Raw genomic sequence first — 21638 nt, forward strand, 5'->3', positions numbered from 1 at the left:
ATACATATCTGCAGAAATTTTCATACGACAATTTTGACTAGTGTTTTACGACAAGTTCTTGTAGAAAACCAGCTTGACCCTTATTATTCAACGGAGAGAAAACAGATGAACAATGAACAAAAACATAATCCTCCAATTTATTACAATATTCGTTGATAAAAAGGTTTAAAAAACAAGTGTTGCATTATCATCAAGTCATGCATTTACAACCATGCCGGATTGACTAGAGGGGTGACGACCGCCTTCACTTCCAAGTAATTTTTCAAACTATATTCCCCTTTCTCCCTTCCAATTCCACTCATCTTATAGCCACCAAAGGGAATAGTAGCATCAAAAGTGTCGAAACAGTTAATCCACACCGTCCCAACTCTCAATGCTCGCATCAGAGTATTAGCAGTGTTGAGGTTTTGAGTGAACACTCCTGCAGCAAGACCGTACCTGCTGTTGTTTGCCCGCTTAATCACTTCCCCTAGATCCCTGAAAGTGACGAGTGAAAATACTAAACAATGATTTTCCAGTTTCAATATCAAGATTCAAATGAATGACTTCATATACAACATACTTGAATTTCAAGATGCTCTGCACCGGACCAAAAATCTCATCTTTTGCAATCGGATGGTCATCCTTTCAAGAATGCAACATATTTATTAAGACAAGAAAGAAATGGTAGGATCTGATGACGACTTGTGGGAATAATTTGGCACGGATTAAAAAGATTGTATGATGGACCACTTTAACAAATGGATCAATCATTTTCACAGGCCAGTGATAAATTGTAAATTATGATTAATCTTGCCGAAAGTAATGTTTATACCATACCTGTACATTAGAAAAAACAGTAGGCTGAACGAAATAGCCTTTTGAACCAAATCTACCACCTCCAGTTTCAAGGGTAGCTCCATGTTCTGTACCAGATTTTATATACCCAAGAATCTTTGAAAACTGCTTCTCGTCGATCTAGCACTCACAGAAACATAGTACAGCGTTTATGGAAGTGCAAAGGAATCTGATAATAATCCTATGAAGAATGGGAAACCGGCACATTAAAAATCCACCTGAGGTCCTTGCTCCATGCCAGCTTTGAATGGATCACCAACAGTCCGTTTCAAGGCACGTGCCTTGGCTTTCTCCACAAATTCATCATAAACCTTCTCATGCACAAATGTCCTAGAGCCGGCACAGCAGCATTGGCCCTGCAGATTTTACTTGCAATAATTTAGAAGCTATTGATTGAATTAAATTAAATTAAATTAGATTAGGTATGATCACGTAGACGGGAATTACCTGGTTGAAAAACAGAGCAAAGTGCGCTAGCTCGACTGCTTTGTCAACGTCAGCATCCTCACAAACAATGAAAGGTGATTTTCCTCCGAGTTCCAAAGTAACAGATTTCAGATTGCTTTTGGCAGCCAAATCAAGAACAATTTTTCCTGTTTCGGTTGAACCAGTGAAAGCAACCTACAAAAGACAGATGAAAAAAAATATTAAGATACGTAGAAGATTGCAGTCATAACCATTATTGAGTAGAATTGGGTAAAACTTGAACAAGATATATGATAAAAGTGATGATCGAGAATACTTTGCCATATAAAAGTCAGGACTATTATACAAACTGCAAAGTCGTGGTACCTTGTCTACATCCATATGACCTGCAAGAGCTGCACCGGCTGTGGCACCAAAGCCAGAAACAATATTTAAAACGCCGTCAGGAAGGCCAGCCTGCCAAGAAGTGATGCATATCGACTATCAAATGCCAAATATTAAAGCATTTGTATTAACTATAGACATATAATCGTGATGCAAACCAAATAACAACAATTTTACTAACAAACATCTAATGAAAAAGATTGTCTATGGAGTGCCACTACCTCGTGAAATAGCTTTGCCACAAGGAGTGCAGATAATGGTGTCTGCTCAGCGGTTTTGAGAACAACAGTGTTGCCGCATGCTAATGCAGGCCCAACTTTCCATGCGAACATGAGGAGCGGAAAGTTCCACGGGATAATCTGCCCAGCTACACCTATTGGTTCGTGCAAAGTTTGGACATGATGCGGTCCATCCGCTGGGATTGTGAGGCCGTGAATCTTATCAGCCCATCCTGTCAAACAAATCAACTGGTTTCACCATATTCTGATAAGATTTCAAAAATGAAAAGAAGATGAGAATGTTTTTACAATCGGTCTCTCCTGGAGACCTACCGGCATAATAACGGAACAGTCGTGCAAACATTGGTATTTCAATTTTTGCAGACTGTTCATACGGCTTGCCATTATCCCATGTCTCGAGTGCTGCGATTTCATCATTATGCTTTTCAACCAAATCAGCGAAACGCAACATTATTCTGCATCTCTCCTGTAGATATTAAGCAGATAGATTAAAAACTGTGAATAAAAATGCTTGCATCAAGTAGGTAGAAGCTAAAACAGGCTAAGAAATGGTTACATAAGCGGTCATTTTAGGCCATGGCCCTTCATCAAAAGCCTTACGAGCAGCGGCTACTGCTCGATTGATATCTTCTGCATCCCCTTCAGCCACATGTGCAATTATCTCGCCATTTCTGGGGTCCAAAGTCGGAAAAGTTTTACCTGATTCAGTTAAATTGATAAGTTAATGGATTGAACATATGGATTGTCGAAAAAGTTGTGTGAATCGCACTGCGACCACACCACAGGAAGAACATTGTAAAGCTTACCTGATGCTGCCTCGACAAATTTTCCATTGATGAGAAGCTTATCATATTCCACACTTACAGGTGGCTTGATTAGATCCTGAAGAGCTGCTGCGGTGCTGAACCGGGATATTCCACTGCCCGGATGAATTTGTGTTCCTAAATAAATGAATCAAAACCCATGTAACACACTCATAATACAACTTTTTAACTAGTTGAATTTCTGCATCTTCCTCAACAGCATAGCACAGATAAAGCTTTTACTACTAGTCTTGCATTCTGTAGCTTGTCTGATCAAAATCAAGATAAGCACAAAGGGACTCAAAGAAAGAAAGCATTCTAAAGATTTGAACTTTATTTTCGATTCTATATCCATGAACGCAACTTTGGCAGAATCGTCTAAATTCGGAAACGAAAATGAGCCATCTTGCACTGAAAAAGGATTTATAAAAGGAGCACTCTTGCCAACCGAAATTTCAAAACAATACCCACTGATCTAAAAGAAAAAGGAAATTTAACAATACCCATTAGGGAAATAACTTAGGTTCTCCACTAAAAGAACAATCACATCCGTTCATTAAAAAGAAAATCGAAACACAGAAAAGTGCCAAATGCATTTCGTCATCATTTCGACAGAAAACAAAAACCCAGATGCTAAATCAGATTTCAAAACGAAAATGATGGGGAAAAAACAATCTTTTCTACTCATATACACGCATGGGTACGCAGATTATACGCATTACACACCTCTACGCGAAAACAGGGGAACGGAACGGAAAGAACGAGATGCAATTCTGAGAGCTGCCATTGGATGTATGGACAATAGAAAAGTCTACTGCGTTTTTTCGGTATAAATAAATAATTCAGAAACAGCCAATGCGCAGAATCGAAAATGGTTATGAATACTACTTTCGGAGAAAAATGGGAAAAAATAAAAATAAAAAAATTGGACTTTGAATGGGAATGGATGCAATAAGAAAGACTTTAGTGAGAGAGAGTGTGAGTTACCAAAAAGATTATTGATGCATTAACTATGATAAATTTATGGGTTTTCATTTATCAATACATGCGGGGTCCACTAAAAAATAATGGACCCCACATTTATTGATAAATGTCCATCGTTAGATCTACCTCAAGGCAGTGCCTGTATAGGTAGGATCTAACTTACCTTTTACAGACAGGCTGCGTTTACTTGTCTTAATAAACGAAGGATTACATAATTAATACCGACTAATCCTATGTTTACTTGCAAAATTAAAAATGGATATAAATCTTTCGGCCCGTTAATGATAGGATTCACATATAATTTTCAGTTCTAAATTTTTCATGGGATTATAAATCTTTACAAGGTGAGAGAGTGAATTTTTTTTTAATTCATCCAACTAAACATATTATTATTTATCCATAATCATTATATATCCTATCAAATTATCTTAATAATCATACTTTAATCTATCTTTGCCCAATCTCATCATTTAAAATAAACACAGCCATAGTGTGTTTTATTTGCATTTATCTATCTTTCACTTCTATTTTATGAATTTGATATTCAATTTTTTTTTCAAAAATAAAAAATCATAACATAGGAAATAGATGAATACAAAAAACAAAAAAATACAAGGGAGGTTAATACAAATTAAACAAATTTAAAAAAAATATTTATTACTCAAATTCATAACATAGGAAATAGATGAATACAAAAAACAAAAAAAAAATACAAGGGAGGTTAATACAAATTAAACAAATTTAAAAAAAATATATTTATTACTCAAAATGGCTGTGATTTAATTATCTTGTGTAGCTACCTCGTTTGTTACACGAATCCCACAAATAGTGCATCTAGTGTGGAGCTTGTCGATAAGAATCAAATTGTTAAGTTACATATATATTTTTTGTTAATCAGTAAATTAAATTCAAATAAAAAATAGTTCCGAAGATATCCACATTCTATAAGAAACATCTTCACAATATTTACCTCTTTACTAGTGTGTGTATATATAATATCAGAAAAATATCGATATTCTAAAAAAATGATAGACGGTAGATGGAAGGTCTGAGGATATCCAGACATTGTTTAAGCGGTATTTTTTCAACCTAAATATCTAAAATATACATATTCATCTTCATATTTCCCAAACACGTCGTCTTTAACTTAAAATATATGACATCTTATTCCACTTCATTCGATATAAATTCTTCTTCGTGGAGTTTTATTATATAATGTGGAAAAAGAGACATGCAAATAATATATTCTTCTTCGTGAAGTTAAGGTGATATGCAAATAATTTATCATCTATAATATCCATGGTATTATTATTTATACTTGTGTACTATATTATTAAGGTTGAGCACCTCATACTAACTAATATTGGTATGTCAATGTGACATCAAAATTAACATTTTTACCCTTCATAATATTAGTTATCTAATTTTGTTGGTGAATTTATTTATACTTTTTGTACATGTCTCAATATTTTTTCCCATTTTTCCTCCAATTTCTCTCTATTATATCTCAATGTTCAAACTTCTCAATAAACCTTATATGATCTATAAATATCATATCTTAATAAGATAATATAACTTTTTTTACACAAAAAATTATCATACACAACAAAAAATTAATATGTTATATTATTAAATTTAACTACCTCATACTAACTTACTAACTAACTAACTTTTGATATGTGACATACCAATGTTTTTTTTTTTCAATTTTACCGTTTATAATATTTGTTATCTATTTTTGCTGATGAGATTTTATTAGTCATTTTCTTACCTTTTTCAATATCTCTCCGGTTTTTTCTCCAACCACTCTATATTATATCTCAAAGTTTAAATTATTTGAATAAAACTGTATATAATCCATAAATATTATCCTGATAAAATAATATATATTTTTTACATAAATTATCGAACACGAAAAAAATATTAGTAAGTATGTCGTATGCACGCATCACGTTTAAAAATGAAGAGACACTAGTATACTCTATCTTACTATATTGTAGTGGTTTCACCATCTAGAAAAGCTATTTGATCATAAATATGTGTAGACATAAATATCTTTGGTATTGAGTAACTTATTCGGTCTTTAAGTATTGCTATTGAGGTGGATCAATTACTTTTGGTATTGAGTAACTTATTTGTTCATGATAAAATAATATATGTTTTTTTACATAAATTATCAAATACGGGAAAAAAAAATTAGTATGCATATACACGCATCGCATGCCAAAATGAAGAGACACTAGTATACGCTCTCAATGAGGTGTCCAAGTTGGTGGAGTAGGTGAACTATTGGTCAAAGTTCAAGAGTTCGATTTCCCCTGACAACACTTTCTTGGACTAGCCTGTCGCACAGGGTTTGTCCAGTGTGGTTTACCTGACTAGCGTAGTTTGCAGGCTATTGCGTTAATCCAGAGGTTTACCCAGAGCGCACCAAAAAATAGCGGCGGCGGATTCCCACGTCACGAAAAAAAAACAAAACACTAGTATACTCTAGTATCTACTATATTACAGTGGTTCCACCATCTAGAAAATCAATTTAATCATAAATATGTGTAGACATAAATATCCTTGGTATCGAGTAACTTATTTATTCTTTAAATATTGCTATTCTGTTTTACTTTCCTAAAAACCAACATGACAAGCTCTTAACATCCACACTCACAGACCCACTCCTCCATTTTTTTCATTATTAGTAGCATTTCATTTTCAAAATGAATTGTATTCCAGAAAAAGTGTATAATCGACTTTTTTTTTCAACATGTTAAAATTCTAAAAATGAAATATAGTTTTAACTAACAAAATAAAATTTTTACATAAATGCAACGCGTGTGTTTCGATGGCTAATTATTTTTAATTCACCAACCTCTTAAAGTAATCATCTTAGTCAATTTAATAGATAGACAAAAAATATCTTTAACTTTCATATTTCAATAAAATTATTATTTATCAGATATAACAGTCATCTTTCATATTTATTTTTTTCAATGTAAAAATAATTAAGATATTAAATTAATTTTAATGTAATATCAATTTTTTTATGCATATGAAATCTATGTGCATAAATTACTAGCTAGTTATATATTAAGTGTGATTGGAATTTGGTACGTTGCGTTGGTATGATACTTTTTTTTAATAATTTGATATTTCTTATTTATCAAAATGACGCATATCTTTGAGTTAATTGATGATATTTTATTGACTAAAATGAGATACACTTCTGTAAAATTGATGTACATTTATTATGTTTTGATAATTATTTATTTACAAAAATGTTACATTTTTTTTCTATTTTACCATTTATTTATTTTTCTCGTTGCAAAAATAACGAATAGTAAACGCACACATGAATGCGTGCATTGAAATACTAATTATTTCATTAAGAATGTCACTGTTATTATCGTAACTATCTACCTTCATCATATTGCAATTTAGATCTACATAAAAAGCATGGCTTCTCGTTAATTTTTATAATTATGAATATAAATTAATTAAGTAAAAAAATTTGATTAATCTCCAAAGAAATTTGAAAAATAAAAATTATATAAGTATGCAACACGTGCGTCGGAACACTAATATTTATTAATCTGCCTAAGAGGGTAGAACATTTTATCATGTTTGAGTGTCTCACAGTAAACACTTTAGTATGTCAGTATGACACCAAAGTTTATTTTAAATATGTTATGTAGCTTTGTTGAGTCGTGTTTATTAGTAACGTTCATACTTATATTCATCTTCGTGCTATTTTTCCTCCAAGTTCTCCCTATTTTATCTAAAATATCATATGTTCTTTCTCTGTTATAGTCTTAGTTTAAACAATAAAAAAAATTCTTTCTCCAGATAATTAAATTATGGAGTAAGTATTTGAAACGACCCTAACTCTCTAATAAATAAATATGCGGAAATTTTTTTTTTTTTTTTTATACTACTAAATAAATATATGTACATATATGCCCATACATATATGCACAGAATAAAATAATTAAAATAAATACACGACTAAATAAATAAATAATTAAATACTTAAGAAAAATGCATTCTTTTAAATAACCATCTGAGTCAAAACAATAATTAAAAATATACTGCATAAATAAAATAATTAAAATGTATCATGACAACATGCACGGTGACTCAGAAGCTGTCACGGTCACGGGGCTACTGCAGCGCTGCTCATACATCCTCACCACCGGTAGGAGTAACCTGCTCCTCTGCGTACTCACCTGCACCATAACAGTGTAATGAGCCTAGAGGCCCAACATGCATACTAACAAGGGTTTAAAAATAATTTAAATCAATTTAATACTAATACATACATATACATGAATGAGCATGCTTAAAAATTACATAACATAACTTACTTAAATAAACATAAATAACATAATACATAACATACATACTTGAGTTGTTGAGCGTTTATTTTCTTAACATCGAATGGTCCTATCCGTAAGTGTGACCCATAGTGCGACTGATCAGTCTAAGAAACCATCGTACGAGGCTGGTGGCGAACCACCCATACATAAATGGCAGAAAACTGCCCATACATAAATGGCAGAAACTGCCCATACATAAATGGCCACACTACTTCAATTTCCACCTAAAATATTTTATTTGCTCAACCATAGAAATTAAATCATAGCATAAAAATTGATTTCATGAATGCATGTACTTAAATAAATTGTGTGTCCTTCATATATATTTAATTTAATTTTCTTACTAACATATAAATATTAAAATAACTTAAATGCATAAAAATAATTAAATATATAATCAGGACACATGCAATTTTCTCATGGATTGATACAGCTGCTGGCCCTAGACATGCAAGCCCATTAACTTAAGACTTGGCCCATAAATCAACCAAAGCCCAAAAATAAATAAAATAACCCAAAATAAATTAATGGAACCCAAATAAATTAAATGATACTAATTAAGTTTTTGGGAATTTAATTTGTCCATTTAATTCCTAATTAACTTAAAGACTTAAAAATAAAAATACCCGAGCCCACTTAAAATAACCCGGACCCGGACCCAACTAACTTAATCCATATTATTTTAGACCCGACCCGGACCATTTGACCCGACCCGGATCCACCAACAAACCCTAGAACCCGAAAACCCGACTTACCTTCTTCCCCTACGCCTCGGCCGCACGAGCAGCAGGCCTTCCCGGCCTGCTGTAGCCCAGCTCCGGCCACCGTGGCCGGAGCCCCGCCGGCAGGACCTCCCCAGGGTCCTGCCGGTTCGAACCATAACCAGCCCCCGACCCCATGCACCCTGAATAGCCCAAGCCGAACCCCTTCTCCCGTAACCCTAGTCTGCGCAGCCCCATAGCTCCTCTTCTGAAAAGCCGTTCGGCCGTGGTTTCTAGCCCCAACCCAACCATGGCCGACTCATCTAGACATCCTAGGGACCCCGTAGGACCTAGCCAGCAGCCCCCTTCAAGCCATGGATGACTAAAACGTGAGCATGAAACAAGACAAGTCAAAACCGAGAGCATTAATGAAGAAAATTCGAAAAGCTTGCTGTCAAATGATAAAATTCTGATGTTACACACCCACACGCATACATTCACTGATATAGATTTGAAAAGTGAAGAAAAACATGCTTTAATACCGATTTATAGAGTTAGAAACGTGTACGACGGGCTTCGGGACGACGGGACGACGACGGGATGCCTTGGCTTGCTTGGAACCTTCGAAATAATGGCTATGGTGTTCTTGGAGGTTGGTTCAGTGAAGAAGACGATGGAGGTGACGGTTGATGCTAGGAGAGAAAGAGTGATCGGCTAAGGTAGGGTTTTTAGGTAGAATAGGTTTTATTTATTAGGTTAATTAGAATATAGGTTAAATAATTAAATATAAAAAGGTTTTAAATAATTAATATATAACTTAAACTCTTAATTAAACTTTTAGAAATCTGATAACATAAAATAAATCTCGAAATATTAATTTAGGGGAATTTTAAAAATACTAAAAGTCAATATTTTGGCTAATTTTGGATAAAAATGACCCCTAAAATTAAATAAAATTAAATACTTAAAATTTTGAGATAATAAAACTCAAAATAATATTTTAAGGCTCCAAAAAAACTCATAAAATAATTTGGGTGGAAAGTTGTCATCTCGTCCGTCCACGGTCCCGTCTACGTGATTAAATAATAAAAATACTAAAAATCATAAAAATCACTAATTATGGGTTAAATGCTTAAAAATAAATTAAATCATGCATAAATAATTCACATAATTATTTAACCCATAAATCATAAATTTAAATAATTAAATATCCTAATTATGCAGGCGGATTTATGTAATTAAAAATATCGGGTGTTACAGTATTTTATGATATCATTTCACGAATCTATATTTATGACATGAGTCGCTCTGGTTTGTACATTCAGTAAAAAGTAATATTTTGACATCAAAAAAAATATTTTTCATATGTTGAGTTAGTCATAAATCTATCTCAAATAATTGACTCGTGAGACATTTTCGTATTATTTTTCATGTAAATTATGTGATTACATGAAAATGAAAATCATGTATATATGACGGTTACTAATTGTAGTGACCCGCAATTAATCGAGGTAATTAAGGTAATTAATTACTAAAATGTACCTAAATAGTCCAAGGTAGACCGGACGGTCCAAAGAGGAGTTCGGAGGATCCGAAGTGGATCGGAAGCTCCGAAGTCAGGATCGAAAGCTCCGATCGAGATCGGAAGCTCCGTCGGCGAGATCGAAAGCTCCGATCGAGATCGGAATACACGTCATCGCTTACGTCAGCAAGGTGACGTCATGGCTGACGTAATATCGGGCGATCGAAAGCTCCGAAGAGGGGTTCGGAGGCTTCGAACTGTGTCTATAAATAGGGGATCCGAAATTCATTTTTTCTTCGCACCAATTCCTCTCTTCTTTCTGATTCCTTAGCCTTCTAACTCAGATCTAGGGAGATCTAGGCGTCCTATCGGTAATCCGAAAGTGGCTTAGTGATCTAGGCATCGTCGCGGAGCTATGGCCTAGTTTTGAGGCTATCGACAGCAAAGGGCTAACGACGGACGCAGGTATAGCTTTGGCATCCTAAAAATATTTAGGAGTATGCTTTAGCTTAGTTAAGGCTTTTAGAGCTTTATTGTTGATGCATGGATATTTGCATTGTAGTAGCAGTAGACTGGACTAGTAGGTTTGGAGTATAGATCAGTGGAGCTAGGTTTGTCCAGCAGTGTTAGAGGTACGTAAGTACTGACCGAGATAGCCGACATGATATATTTGCATGTATGTTGCATGAGCATGTGCCATATTTTTATCATGTTTTATCGTCTTAGCACATGCATGATTTTACGTATGACTGCATCCGGAGAGATGTGAGTCATTGACAGTCTCCATAGGGAACTATGATCTCATTTTGGACTCGAGTCAGGTATGACAATTTCCATATGGGGCTTGTATCCTGTTTTGGATTCGGGTCAGGATGGGGTTGGCTCAGCCCTGATATGGAGTATACGAGTACCCCGCGGAGTCGCTCTCTAGCCGGTACTGTATATTCTCGGAGCCATGAGCAAGTGTTTTCACTTGAGTTTTAAATCATCTGTGTGCGCATATTTGTATTTATATCATTGCTTCGTATTGAGCGTTCTAGCTCACGCCCCTGTGTTTGGGTATTCGTTGTGTACCTTGTGGCGGGGCAGGTTTGAGGCTGGACGGTCCAGGCGGCTCTCAGCAGGATTGAGCTTGGGAGGGTGTGAGGTTGTAGAGGGTAGGGATTTATTTATCCTTAACCTTCGATTTGGTTGTATAACAATACTTATACACTTGTGATATCGTCGGTTGTATTCTGCCGATTGGATTTGTTGTATTTTAATTATCCGCACTTTACGCTTTAAGCTTTTATTGCGTGCGCTTTTATTGTAACTCTGATTAGGTAGTGGATCCGGGTTGGGTCACTATACTAATAGAATATATATTACAAACATCTAAACATAAGTATATTTTATCTTAACAAACAGAAAATTCAATACAAGCATCGTCATCCCAAATGTCTTGTTTCTCATAGAGGTAGTATATTGTATTGTACCGAAAATTCCGATATAATAAAATTTTATGCCGAAATTTTTGGGTATTTAATTTCAAAAATTCGACATTTTTCGGTACGATAACTTCGGTATAACAAAAATTTTATAAAATAGATATCCTATTAACCCATATAAAAGTGTTACTTTTTACATATATTAAGTTTCATTGTAAACATGAGCAAGTTTGAGCGTCTCACAAAAAACAATTCTACATAAAATATATGTGAAACGTATACTGAGTGATGTGTTACATGCATGGTAACTTTTTCTGTTCAGGTGCGCAGCACATATACATATATACTAGTAACCTGGCACACACATCACGTTGCGTGTGTAATAAAAAATTTAATATTAATATTTATTATGTTTGTTTATTTTGAAAGCGAAAGAAGAAGCATCTTCTTATTGAGAAATTGATGTGTTTGCAGATATAAGAACGTGGAAAGAATTAGAAGGAAGTGGTAGAGGGGTATTTTTGGTAATAAAAAAACAAACAATGACACCAAACAGTTTCTATACGATGCTTGACTTTAATAAATAGTAAGAAATACATGAAACCAACTAGCAAATTACCTTTTTTTAAAAAAACAATTAACAACTAAAATTAAATGAATTTTTTTTTTTGAATGATATGATTACTTTTTTAAATGAAAGATTTTTTTTTTTTTTAAAAGAAGCAATTTTATGCTTCCAGCTATATCGGATAGTACTTATTCTATCCTGTCTGCATGAAAAAATAGAAGCAATTTTATGCTTCCAGCTGTATCGGATAGTACTTATTCTATTCTGTCTGCATGAACTGAACTAGTGGGCAAATTTATAAAACCAAAGATCCATAAATTTAGAAATAATATATATTTTATTGGCGGAATGGAACACATGCTCTGGTACATTAATAATTTAATAGGTCAAATTGAAAGCAACTATTCGGGGCTGGCATGTGCAAAATGCATTGAATTAGCCATGATGCGTACGTTAACGGTATCTCGTCTCATATGTGCTTTCGTTGCTTAAAAAATAAATAAATAAATAAATCTACCATATATGATGTTTAATTGTTTATATTCAATTACATTTTTTCAATTTTTTTGTTTTTAAATTAAGATTTTTTTAAATTAAGATTTTAAATGTTTACACAAACCGTGTATTTAAAATTTTAAAAATTCAATTTTTCGAAATAAGAAACTTATAAAAATCATAAAATCTAAATTTGATTTTTAATATTTCAAACTTATTTTTAAATTTTTTACAACTAAACTACTAGAGTCGATGGGACTCACAAGCACCAAATGCGTACAGCCGTACAAGACTAGTTGCAAATAAAAACCGGAATTTTTACATTAACCTCTCGTATATTTCGTACTAGTAACTTGGACATACGTGTTGCATGTGATTAAATAAATATGTATTTATGATGGTTGTCAATTTTATAAATTTATAAAGACTAATTCAAAACATAATTCCAAAACTTTTTTGACTATAAAAATAGTGTCCAAAATTGAAAAGCAAAACAACTGAATCACAATTAAAATAGAAAAAGCATAACAAATGAATATCAAATTACAAATGACACGACAACGGACTTTTTAAATTTGTACTTATCAAGTAAGAAATTAAAAATGGGATACAAAATTCAATAATAAAAATGAAGACACGATATATAACTCAATCTGCAATGAAACTTTTACAAAGTTCGTGCAACTCAACCAAATATAGTTCTGAGCCAGTTGCGGCAAACATATATATGTAAAATCTCATCTACTTTGTAATTAAGATACGGTTAATTATAAAAAATATCATGCAACTCAACCAAAAGAGGGCTCGTTTCCTGAAAAGTCGGCATCTTGCATAACACAACGAATATTCGGAATATTAAGATCCAAAAATACATCAAAACTATATTTTTTAGCAACTTGAATATGAAAATTTTTATGGGTAATCATAAACTATGCGGGATGGGAAAAAGTCAAAAAAATTTACCTTTTATTGCTTTCCGAAAATCCAAGGTTCCGTTTGAACATTTACTTATAAAACGTGTTGGAACATACGATGTTTTGATATTGGCAAAACTAAGCCAAAATCATAGGTCAACTGATTCTGTCCAGCTTCAAATGCAAAAAACATAAATCGGACAAACTTCCGAGCTAAACTGAAGACATCATATGAGTTGGTCGTTGACCAAAGCTCACCTGAAGACTTGAAGTAAACTGCATTAAGTTTAGGGAGCTAAACTGAATCAGTTTCTCAAAAGCCAAACCGATACAGCTAACTGCACTGCTATAGCAGGCCCGAACCTGACATGAGGCGAGTGAGTCTACCACCTCAGGCCCAAGTCCAAAAGAGGGCCAAAAAAATTAATAAATTATTATTAGTGTATGTGCGCCATAAAATAATATTTTTTAAATTTCATGATTTTGCCAAAAAAAATAGTATTATTGCAACTTTGTCCTCTTCATCAAGTCATCTTTCTCTCCGAATCTGAGGTTCCAATCATATCGCATGATAATTATTGGAGTTGACTCTGGGTTTCAATTTCACCACTCTCTTTCATTATTGATTCTAGGATTTCATAGACTAATAATTACATGTATATTTTTATTTTTATTTTCTATTTTTTTATTTTTTTAGGAATGTTTGTGATATTTTTTATTCGTGGGCATGATTAGGTATAGTGTAAGAAATTTCTTCAACCACTGCATTCATTTTTTTGAGTTTTGTATTTTGTCAAATAATTGATATTTTTGCTGATAAAATAACAAAGTATTATTTATAATATTTTAGTTTACTATTTAATGACATTATAAAGTTTTTTAACAGTATATGTTTTTCTTATAACTAAGTCTATAGTATTTTGCATATTTAGTTTTCAAAAACTCTCTTAAATAATAAATTTTAAAAAGTTGAAAAAATTACTTTAAGTTCGACTCAGGTCCTAAAAATCAAAGGTACGGCACTGTGCTATAGTCGAGTCAAACTGATATATCAAAGCTAAATGAATGCTCGACTAAACCATCCATAAGACTGCGTGATTGCTACATCAGTTTAACTCTTATGAATAAGATCATCCACACAAATCTGACGCCGCAAAAACAGATCACAACAGTGTACCAACAACATCAGAGAATGTACGAGGAAAAATACAAGTTAACGTCATTTATTTGAATTCGAAAGAGTCGTTGCCCGCCAAGTATAAATACACATTCAGGGATGCTTCATGAAATGCATCCGGATTTTTAGAAAAAATAATCGTGCATATATTCAAGTTATCAGAGCAGTTTACCCACAGACTTTTAAGTCAAAGAACTTAAAGTTCAATTCAAAGAAGAAATCAAGAGCCAAAGAACACAAGCGAGCATATCAACATATCAGATCAGTAGGATAAAATTATGCTTAAGTGTTGAGTTGTAATACTGTAACGCCCCACTGTATCAAGACGGGTCTTTTCAGCGTGCTTATGTCCTCACTCACACGCACCCTGGAAAACTTCCCAGGGGGGTCACCCATCCTATAATTGCTCCAAGTCAAGCACGCTTAACTTTGGAGTTCTTATGTGATGAGCTTCCGAAAAGAAGATGCACCTTCTTGATATGAGTTGTACATATCAAATCTTTTGTACCTCTCATTCCGGTGTGGGATCAGTTCATTCATGTCACCCGTCGCCCATTCTTTGGTGGGGTTTCCATCTTTCAGGTATTAACCACCCATATTGCGGACCATGTACCGCCCTAGGACTTTTTGGCTCCGGGTGTCACATGCCCACCAGCTTCCGCTTGGTTCGTCCCCGAACCACACCGTACTGGGAGAGGCCAGGCTCTGATACCATTTGTAACGCCCCACTGTATCAAGACGGGTCTTTTCAGCGTGCTAATGTCCTCACTCACACGCACCCTGGAAAACTTCCCAGGGGGGTCACCCATCCTATAATTGCTCCAAGTCAAGCACGCTTAACTTTGGAGTTCTTATGTGATGAGCTTCCGAAAAGAAGATGCACCTTCTTGATATGAGTTGTACATATCAAATTTTTTGTACCTCTCATTCCGGTGTGGGATCAGTTCATTCATGTCACCCGTCGCCCATTCTTTGGTGGGGTTTCCATCTTTCAGGTATTAACCACCCATATTGCGGACCATGTACCGCCCTAGGACTTTTTGGCTCCGGGAGATGACAACTTTCTAGCCAAATTATTTTATGAGCCTTTTTAGAGCCTTAAAATATTATTTTGAGTTTTATTATCTCAAAATTTTAAGTATTTAATTTTATATAATTTTAGGAGTCCATTTTTATCCAAAATTAGCCAAAATATTGACTTTTTAGTATTTTTAAAATTCCTTTAATTTAATATTTCGGGATTTAACTTTCCCATCAGATTATTATTATTATTAGGGATTTTTTTAATAAGTGTTTTATGGTATATTATAATTCTAAATAAGTTATTATCCTAATTAAATTCTAATTAACCCAAAACTCTAAACCTAATCTACCCCAAACCCCTTAGCCGAGCACTCAAACCCCCCATCAGCCGCCACCCTCACAAACCTTCGTCTTCTTCACCTAGCAAGCCAAGGAAGAACACCATAGCCACACTTTTGAAGGTCCAAAGCTCGTTTTCGTCGCCCCGTCGTCCCGGAAACGTCCTACGTGCGTGCTAATCGACTTCTACGGTGAAAGGCATGATTTTCTTTCAATTTTTTGTGCCAATCAGATATATATATTGTGTGGATGGTGTATGCATTAAAGCTTTCAATTTTTTTTAGAAAAATGGTTTGAAGGGTTCGAATTTTTGCCATGAATGCTTCATGTTCACGTTTTTTTTTTATATAGGTCGGTCAAGGGCTGTTGGCCGATGTTCCTTGGGTCTGGTAGGGGCCTTGGGGTTGAACCATGGTCGGGCTAAGGCTGGGTTGGGGCTCGGCCGAACAGGGTTAGGCTAGAAGGGCAAGAGGAGCGCAGGTTAGGGTTTCGGGATTTTGGGCTCGGCCTTGGCGGTTCAGGGTGCATGGGGTCGGGGGCTTGGTATGGTTCGAACCGGCAGGACCCTGGGAAGGTCCTGCCGGCGGCGCTCCGGCCGGTCGTGGCCGGAGCAGGGCGGCAGCAGGCGTTGAAGGCCTGCTGCCCAAGCCCTCGGCGGCCGAGAGGAAGGTAAGGAAGGAGGGGTCGGGTTCTAGGGTTTGAGGCATGGTCCGGGTCGGGTCAGGGGTCCGGGTCGGGTCAGTAAGTTTGTGGGTCGGGTTAAGTGAGTCCGGGTCCGGGTTAGGTGGGCCGGGCTCGAGTCTTTTTATTTTTAAAATATTTTATGAATTAATGGGTTTTTGAGTAAATTAAATTGAAATAAAATTATTTGGACTCCCAAAATAATTTTATTTGGGCTTTTAAAATTTTAATTAAGTTAGTCCATTAATTTTATGGGCTTTTGAGCCCATAAAAGTTAGTGGGCCAGTCTATGGGTTTTTGGGCCCATTAGGTCAGTTTAAGTTGTTATTGGGCCTAGAATGCTTTAATGGGCTTTAATTATTTAATTGGGCTTAGAATAATTTTTATTGGGCTTAAGTATGTTATTGGGTCAGTCTCAGTGTTAATGGGCCAGATTTAAGTAATTGGGCTTGAGTGTTAGGGCCAGCAGTCCAGGACCATCCATGATAAAATTTGCATGTGTCCTGAATATATATTTAATTATTTTTATGCATTTAAGTTATTTTAATATTTATATGTTAGTAAGAAATTAAATTAAATATATATGAAGGACACACATTTTATTCAAGTACATGCATTCATGAAATAATATTTTATGCATGATTTAATGTTTAAGTTGAGCAATAAAAATATTTTATGTTGGAAGTTGAAGTAGTGTGACAATTTAAGGGGGATTCGTCCCCATATGATTGAAGGGCAGTTTACTGCCAATTTAAGAGGTGATTCGTCACCGGCCACGTACGTAGGTTTCCACGCTGATCAGTATTTAATGTATGATTTAAGGTTACACTACGGATACAACCATGCGATGTTAGAAAATTAATTGCTCAACAATGTTATGTATTATGTTATTTAAGTTTATTTAAGTTAAGTTATGTTATGTAATTTTAAGCATGCTCATTCATGTATATGTATGTATTAGTATTAAATTGGTTTAAATTATTTTAAACCCTTGTTATGTTAGCATGTTGGGCCTCTAGGCTCACTACACTGGTATGGTGCAGGTGAGTACGTTGAGGACGACATTGTACCCACCGGAGGCGAGGACGTATGAGCAGGCATGCAGTGGCCCCGTGACCGTGATAGATTCTGAGTCACTCTGCATGTTGTTAGTTTTGTCAGCATGATACAGTCTATATTATTTTACAGCGGTTGGGAGTTTTGAATATTTTATTAAATATTTTTAGTGCATGCACACTTTTTATTCATTTTATTTATGCAGTATATTTTTAATTATAGTGTTGACTCAGATATTCAATTATTTTAAAGAATGCATTTTATTTAAGTATTTAATTGTTTATTTATTTAGTTATTTATTTATTTTAAATATTTTATTCTGTGCATATATGTATGGGCATATATGTACATATTTTATTTAGTAGTATATAAAAAAAAAAAAAAAAAATTCCGCATATTTATTTATTATAGAGTTAGGGTCGTTTCAGTTGGTATCAGAGCACGGTCCTTGGAGGGGTCACTACTGCTATGCGAGCTCAGAAATCCACGCTACCGGTCTGTAAGTTTTAAATGTTTGTAGCATGATTTAATTTCTAGAATTTAAGTTAGTATTAATTTCAAAACACTTAGTTATGCATGGCGATTTACGTAAATAAATATGTGGTGGTGCAGAATGCCTCCCAGACAGGTGAATCGACGTGGGAGACCTCCACATCCACCTCCACCTCCACCGCCACCTCAGCAGCACCCCATGACAGCACTGGAGCAGGCCAGTGCCACGATGATGGCGAGTATTACTGCCTTGCTGGAGCAGCAGGCAGCCCGTCCCAGACTGTCCCACGAGGAGGACGTCGCCGAGAGGTTCCAGAAGAAGGGGCCTAAGGAGTTCTTGGGGACCACCGATCCATTGGTGGCTGAGGGATGGATTCGCTCACTTGAGTCCATCTTTGACTATATGGGGATCACAGACGCCGACAGGGTGAGCTGTGCTACTTACATGATGCGAGGCGATGCAGCCTCATGGTGGGAGGGTGCAGTACGAGGAGTCCATCTACCTACTCTGACATGGGCTGAGTTCAGGCGTATCTTCTACGCCAAATATTTCACTGAGGATGTGCGCAGTCGCATGATCCGAGAGTTCATGAGTCTCCGTCAGGGGGACAGATCTGTGGTGGAGTACATAAGCCAGTTTGAGAGGGGCTGTCGTTTTGTGCCCATGATTGCTGATAGTCCGCAGGAGAAGCTGCGACAGTTTGTTGAGGGCCTGAAGGCTGAGATCAGGCATGACGTGCGCATGGCAGACGTGTTTACATACGAGTCTGCAGTCAGCAGGGCCTTGCGTTCTGAGGAGGGTCGGAGAGCGATCCAGAGAGAGCAGCAGGGCAAGAGGCAGTTTGTACAGACAGGATATCAGCGACCATCTTCGCAGCCACCTGCGAAGAAGCAGTATACAGGGCCGGCTAAGGGCCCGAATCAGCAGCAGAGGCCACAGCAGCAGAGGCCGCAGCAGCAGCAGAGGGGCGGGGCCCCTAATGCCATAGCTCATCCCACTTGCCCGAAGTGCCAGAAGATGCATTCGGGACCTTGCCTATTGGGAGCAGGAGTTTGCTTCCACTGCAGAGAGCCGGGGCATCAGATTGCTAACTGCCCCAGGAAGAAGAACACCGCTGGTAGGGTGTTCGTGATGCAGGCTGAGGAGGTCGATCCTGACACCTCCTTGATCACCGGTACATCCTATCCCTAGTATTTTAATAAATTCTCCGTTGGTTAAAGATTTAGTATTTAATTTGAAATTCTTGTTATTTGGGTCATTTAACTGCATGTTAGAATAGAAAGCATGTTTTACTTGTGATTAGAATTAAGAACTTGTAGTGACTCGTTTGGAAAAAAAAAAAAAAAAAATTAGAAGTGGTATGAAACTGTTGGGAATTTTCTGCGTGCAGGGAGAATTCTAGTTGGAGGCAACTCCACGTTTGCGTTGCTAGATTCAGGGGCTACGCATTCGTTTATCTCCCTGGAGTTTATCAGGCGGGTAGGCATCACACCTGAGAGTAGTGACAGCGGGTATGATGTTACTATGCCGTCAGGGCAGATTATGTCTACCTCGAAGGTTATTCGAGGACTGGAGTTAGAGCTGCAGGGACACTCCATTCGAGCAGATGTAGTAGTCTTGCCGTTGAGTGGTTTTGATCTTATTTTGGGTATGGACTGGTTGACAGTCAATGGAGCTTCGATTGATTTTCGTCGGAGATCAGTGTCAGTGAGACCTACAGGGGGCGACCCGTTCACTTTTCATGCATCTCAGAGCAGTGATTTTCCTCAGGTGATATCTCTTATTCAGGCAAGGAAGTTGTTGAGACGGGGTTGCCAGGGGTTTCTAGCGAGTATTGTCACGACTACAGAGCCATCTAGCAGATCATTATCAGAGATAGAGGTGGTTCGTGACTTTCCGGATGTCTTTCCGGAGGATGTTGCTGGAATTCCACCAGTGAGAGAGGTGGAGTTCAGCATCGATTTAGTGCCAGACACTGTGCCTATCTCTAAGGCACCGTATCGACTTGCTCCTACAGAGATGAGAGAGTTGAAGGAGCAGATTCAGGAGTTGTTGGAGAAGGGCTTTGTTCGTCCTAGCTTTTCTCCATGGGGAGCTCCAGTGTTGTTTGTGAAAAAGAAGGACGGCAGCATGAGATTGTGCATCGACTACCGAGAGCTCAACAGGGTCACAGTGAAGAACAAGTATCCATTGCCGAGGATAGAGGATTTGTTTGACCAGTTGCAGGGAGCATCAGTGTTCTCCAAGATCGATCTGCGATCTGGTTATCATCAGTTGCGTGTTAGAGATGCAGATGTGTCCAAGACTGCTTTCAGGACACGATATGGGCATTACGAGTTCTTAGTGATGCCATTTGGGTTGACCAATGCTCCAGCGGTTTTCATGGATCTCATGAACCGAGTCTTTCAGCCGTATTTAGATCAGTTCATCATAGTCTTTATTGATGATATTTTGATCTATTCTAGGAGCATCGAGGAGCATAGACAGCATCTTCAGACGGCCTTGCAGACTTTGAGGGAGCATCGGTTGTATGCCAAGTTCAGCAAGTGCGAGTTTTGGCTTGAGCAGGTGGCATTTCTTGGCCACATTATTTCGAGAGATGGGATTGCAGTTGATCAGTCTAAGGTTGAGGCAGTGCAGAATTGGGGTATTCCGAAGAATGCTTCAGAGATTCGCAGTTTCTTGGGTTTGGCAGGGTATTACAGGAAGTTCATCAAGGGTTTTTCCTCTATCGCAGTACCCTTGACTTCCTTGACCAAGAAGAATGCGAAGTTTATCTGGAGTTCAGACTGTCAGAGGAGCTTCGATCAGCTGAAGGAAACACTCACTACAGCACCAGTGTTAGCGATGACAGTACCACATGAGGAGTTAGTGGTTTACACCGACGCGTCTAAACTTGGTTTAGGCGCAGTGCTTATGCAGTGTGGTAAGGTTATTGCGTATGCGTCGAGACAGTTGAAGATTCATGAGCAGAACTACCCGACGCATGACTTGGAGTTGGCAGCAGTGGTTTTCGCTTTAAAAATCTGGAGGCACTATCTTTACGGCGAGAAGTGCAAGATTTTCACCGATCACAAGAGCCTCAAGTACTTCTTCACCCAGAAGGAGTTGAACATGAGACAGCGCAGATGGTTGGAGTTGGTGAAGGACTATGATTGTGACATTAGCTACCATCCGGGTAAGGCTAATGTAGTGGCAGATG

The 21638-nt window shown here is 36.6% G+C and overlaps 1 protein-coding gene across 2 annotated transcripts; it reads right to left on the bottom strand.

Annotated features, from left to right (window-relative positions):
• Positions 1 to 113: 113 nt before the first annotated feature.
• LOC140871455 (benzaldehyde dehydrogenase, mitochondrial) lies at positions 114 to 3623 on the bottom strand. Of its 2 annotated transcripts, none has more exons than XM_073273979.1 (11): positions 3416 to 3623; positions 2693 to 2827; positions 2443 to 2585; positions 2199 to 2352; positions 1869 to 2098; positions 1630 to 1719; positions 1285 to 1458; positions 1056 to 1193; positions 820 to 957; positions 563 to 624; positions 114 to 477 (listed from the first exon to the last, which is right to left on the bottom strand). In XM_073273979.1, the coding sequence occupies exons 1-11, from the start codon at positions 3474 to 3476 to the stop codon at positions 204 to 206; spliced, it is 1599 nt and encodes a 532-aa protein (XP_073130080.1). In that variant the 5' UTR covers positions 3477 to 3623; the 3' UTR covers positions 114 to 203. The 2 variants fall into 2 exon arrangements, with proteins under 2 accessions (XP_073130080.1, XP_073130081.1); XM_073273980.1 differs by lacking the exon at positions 3416 to 3623 and adding an exon at positions 3193 to 3333.
• Between the last annotated feature and the right edge of the window lie 18015 nt (positions 3624 to 21638).

The sequence above is a fragment of the Henckelia pumila genome, unplaced genomic scaffold (genome assembly GCF_033568475.1).
Source record: "Henckelia pumila isolate YLH828 unplaced genomic scaffold, ASM3356847v2 CTG_461:::fragment_3, whole genome shotgun sequence".
In the NCBI taxonomy this organism is placed as follows: domain Eukaryota; kingdom Viridiplantae; phylum Streptophyta; class Magnoliopsida; order Lamiales; family Gesneriaceae; genus Henckelia; species Henckelia pumila.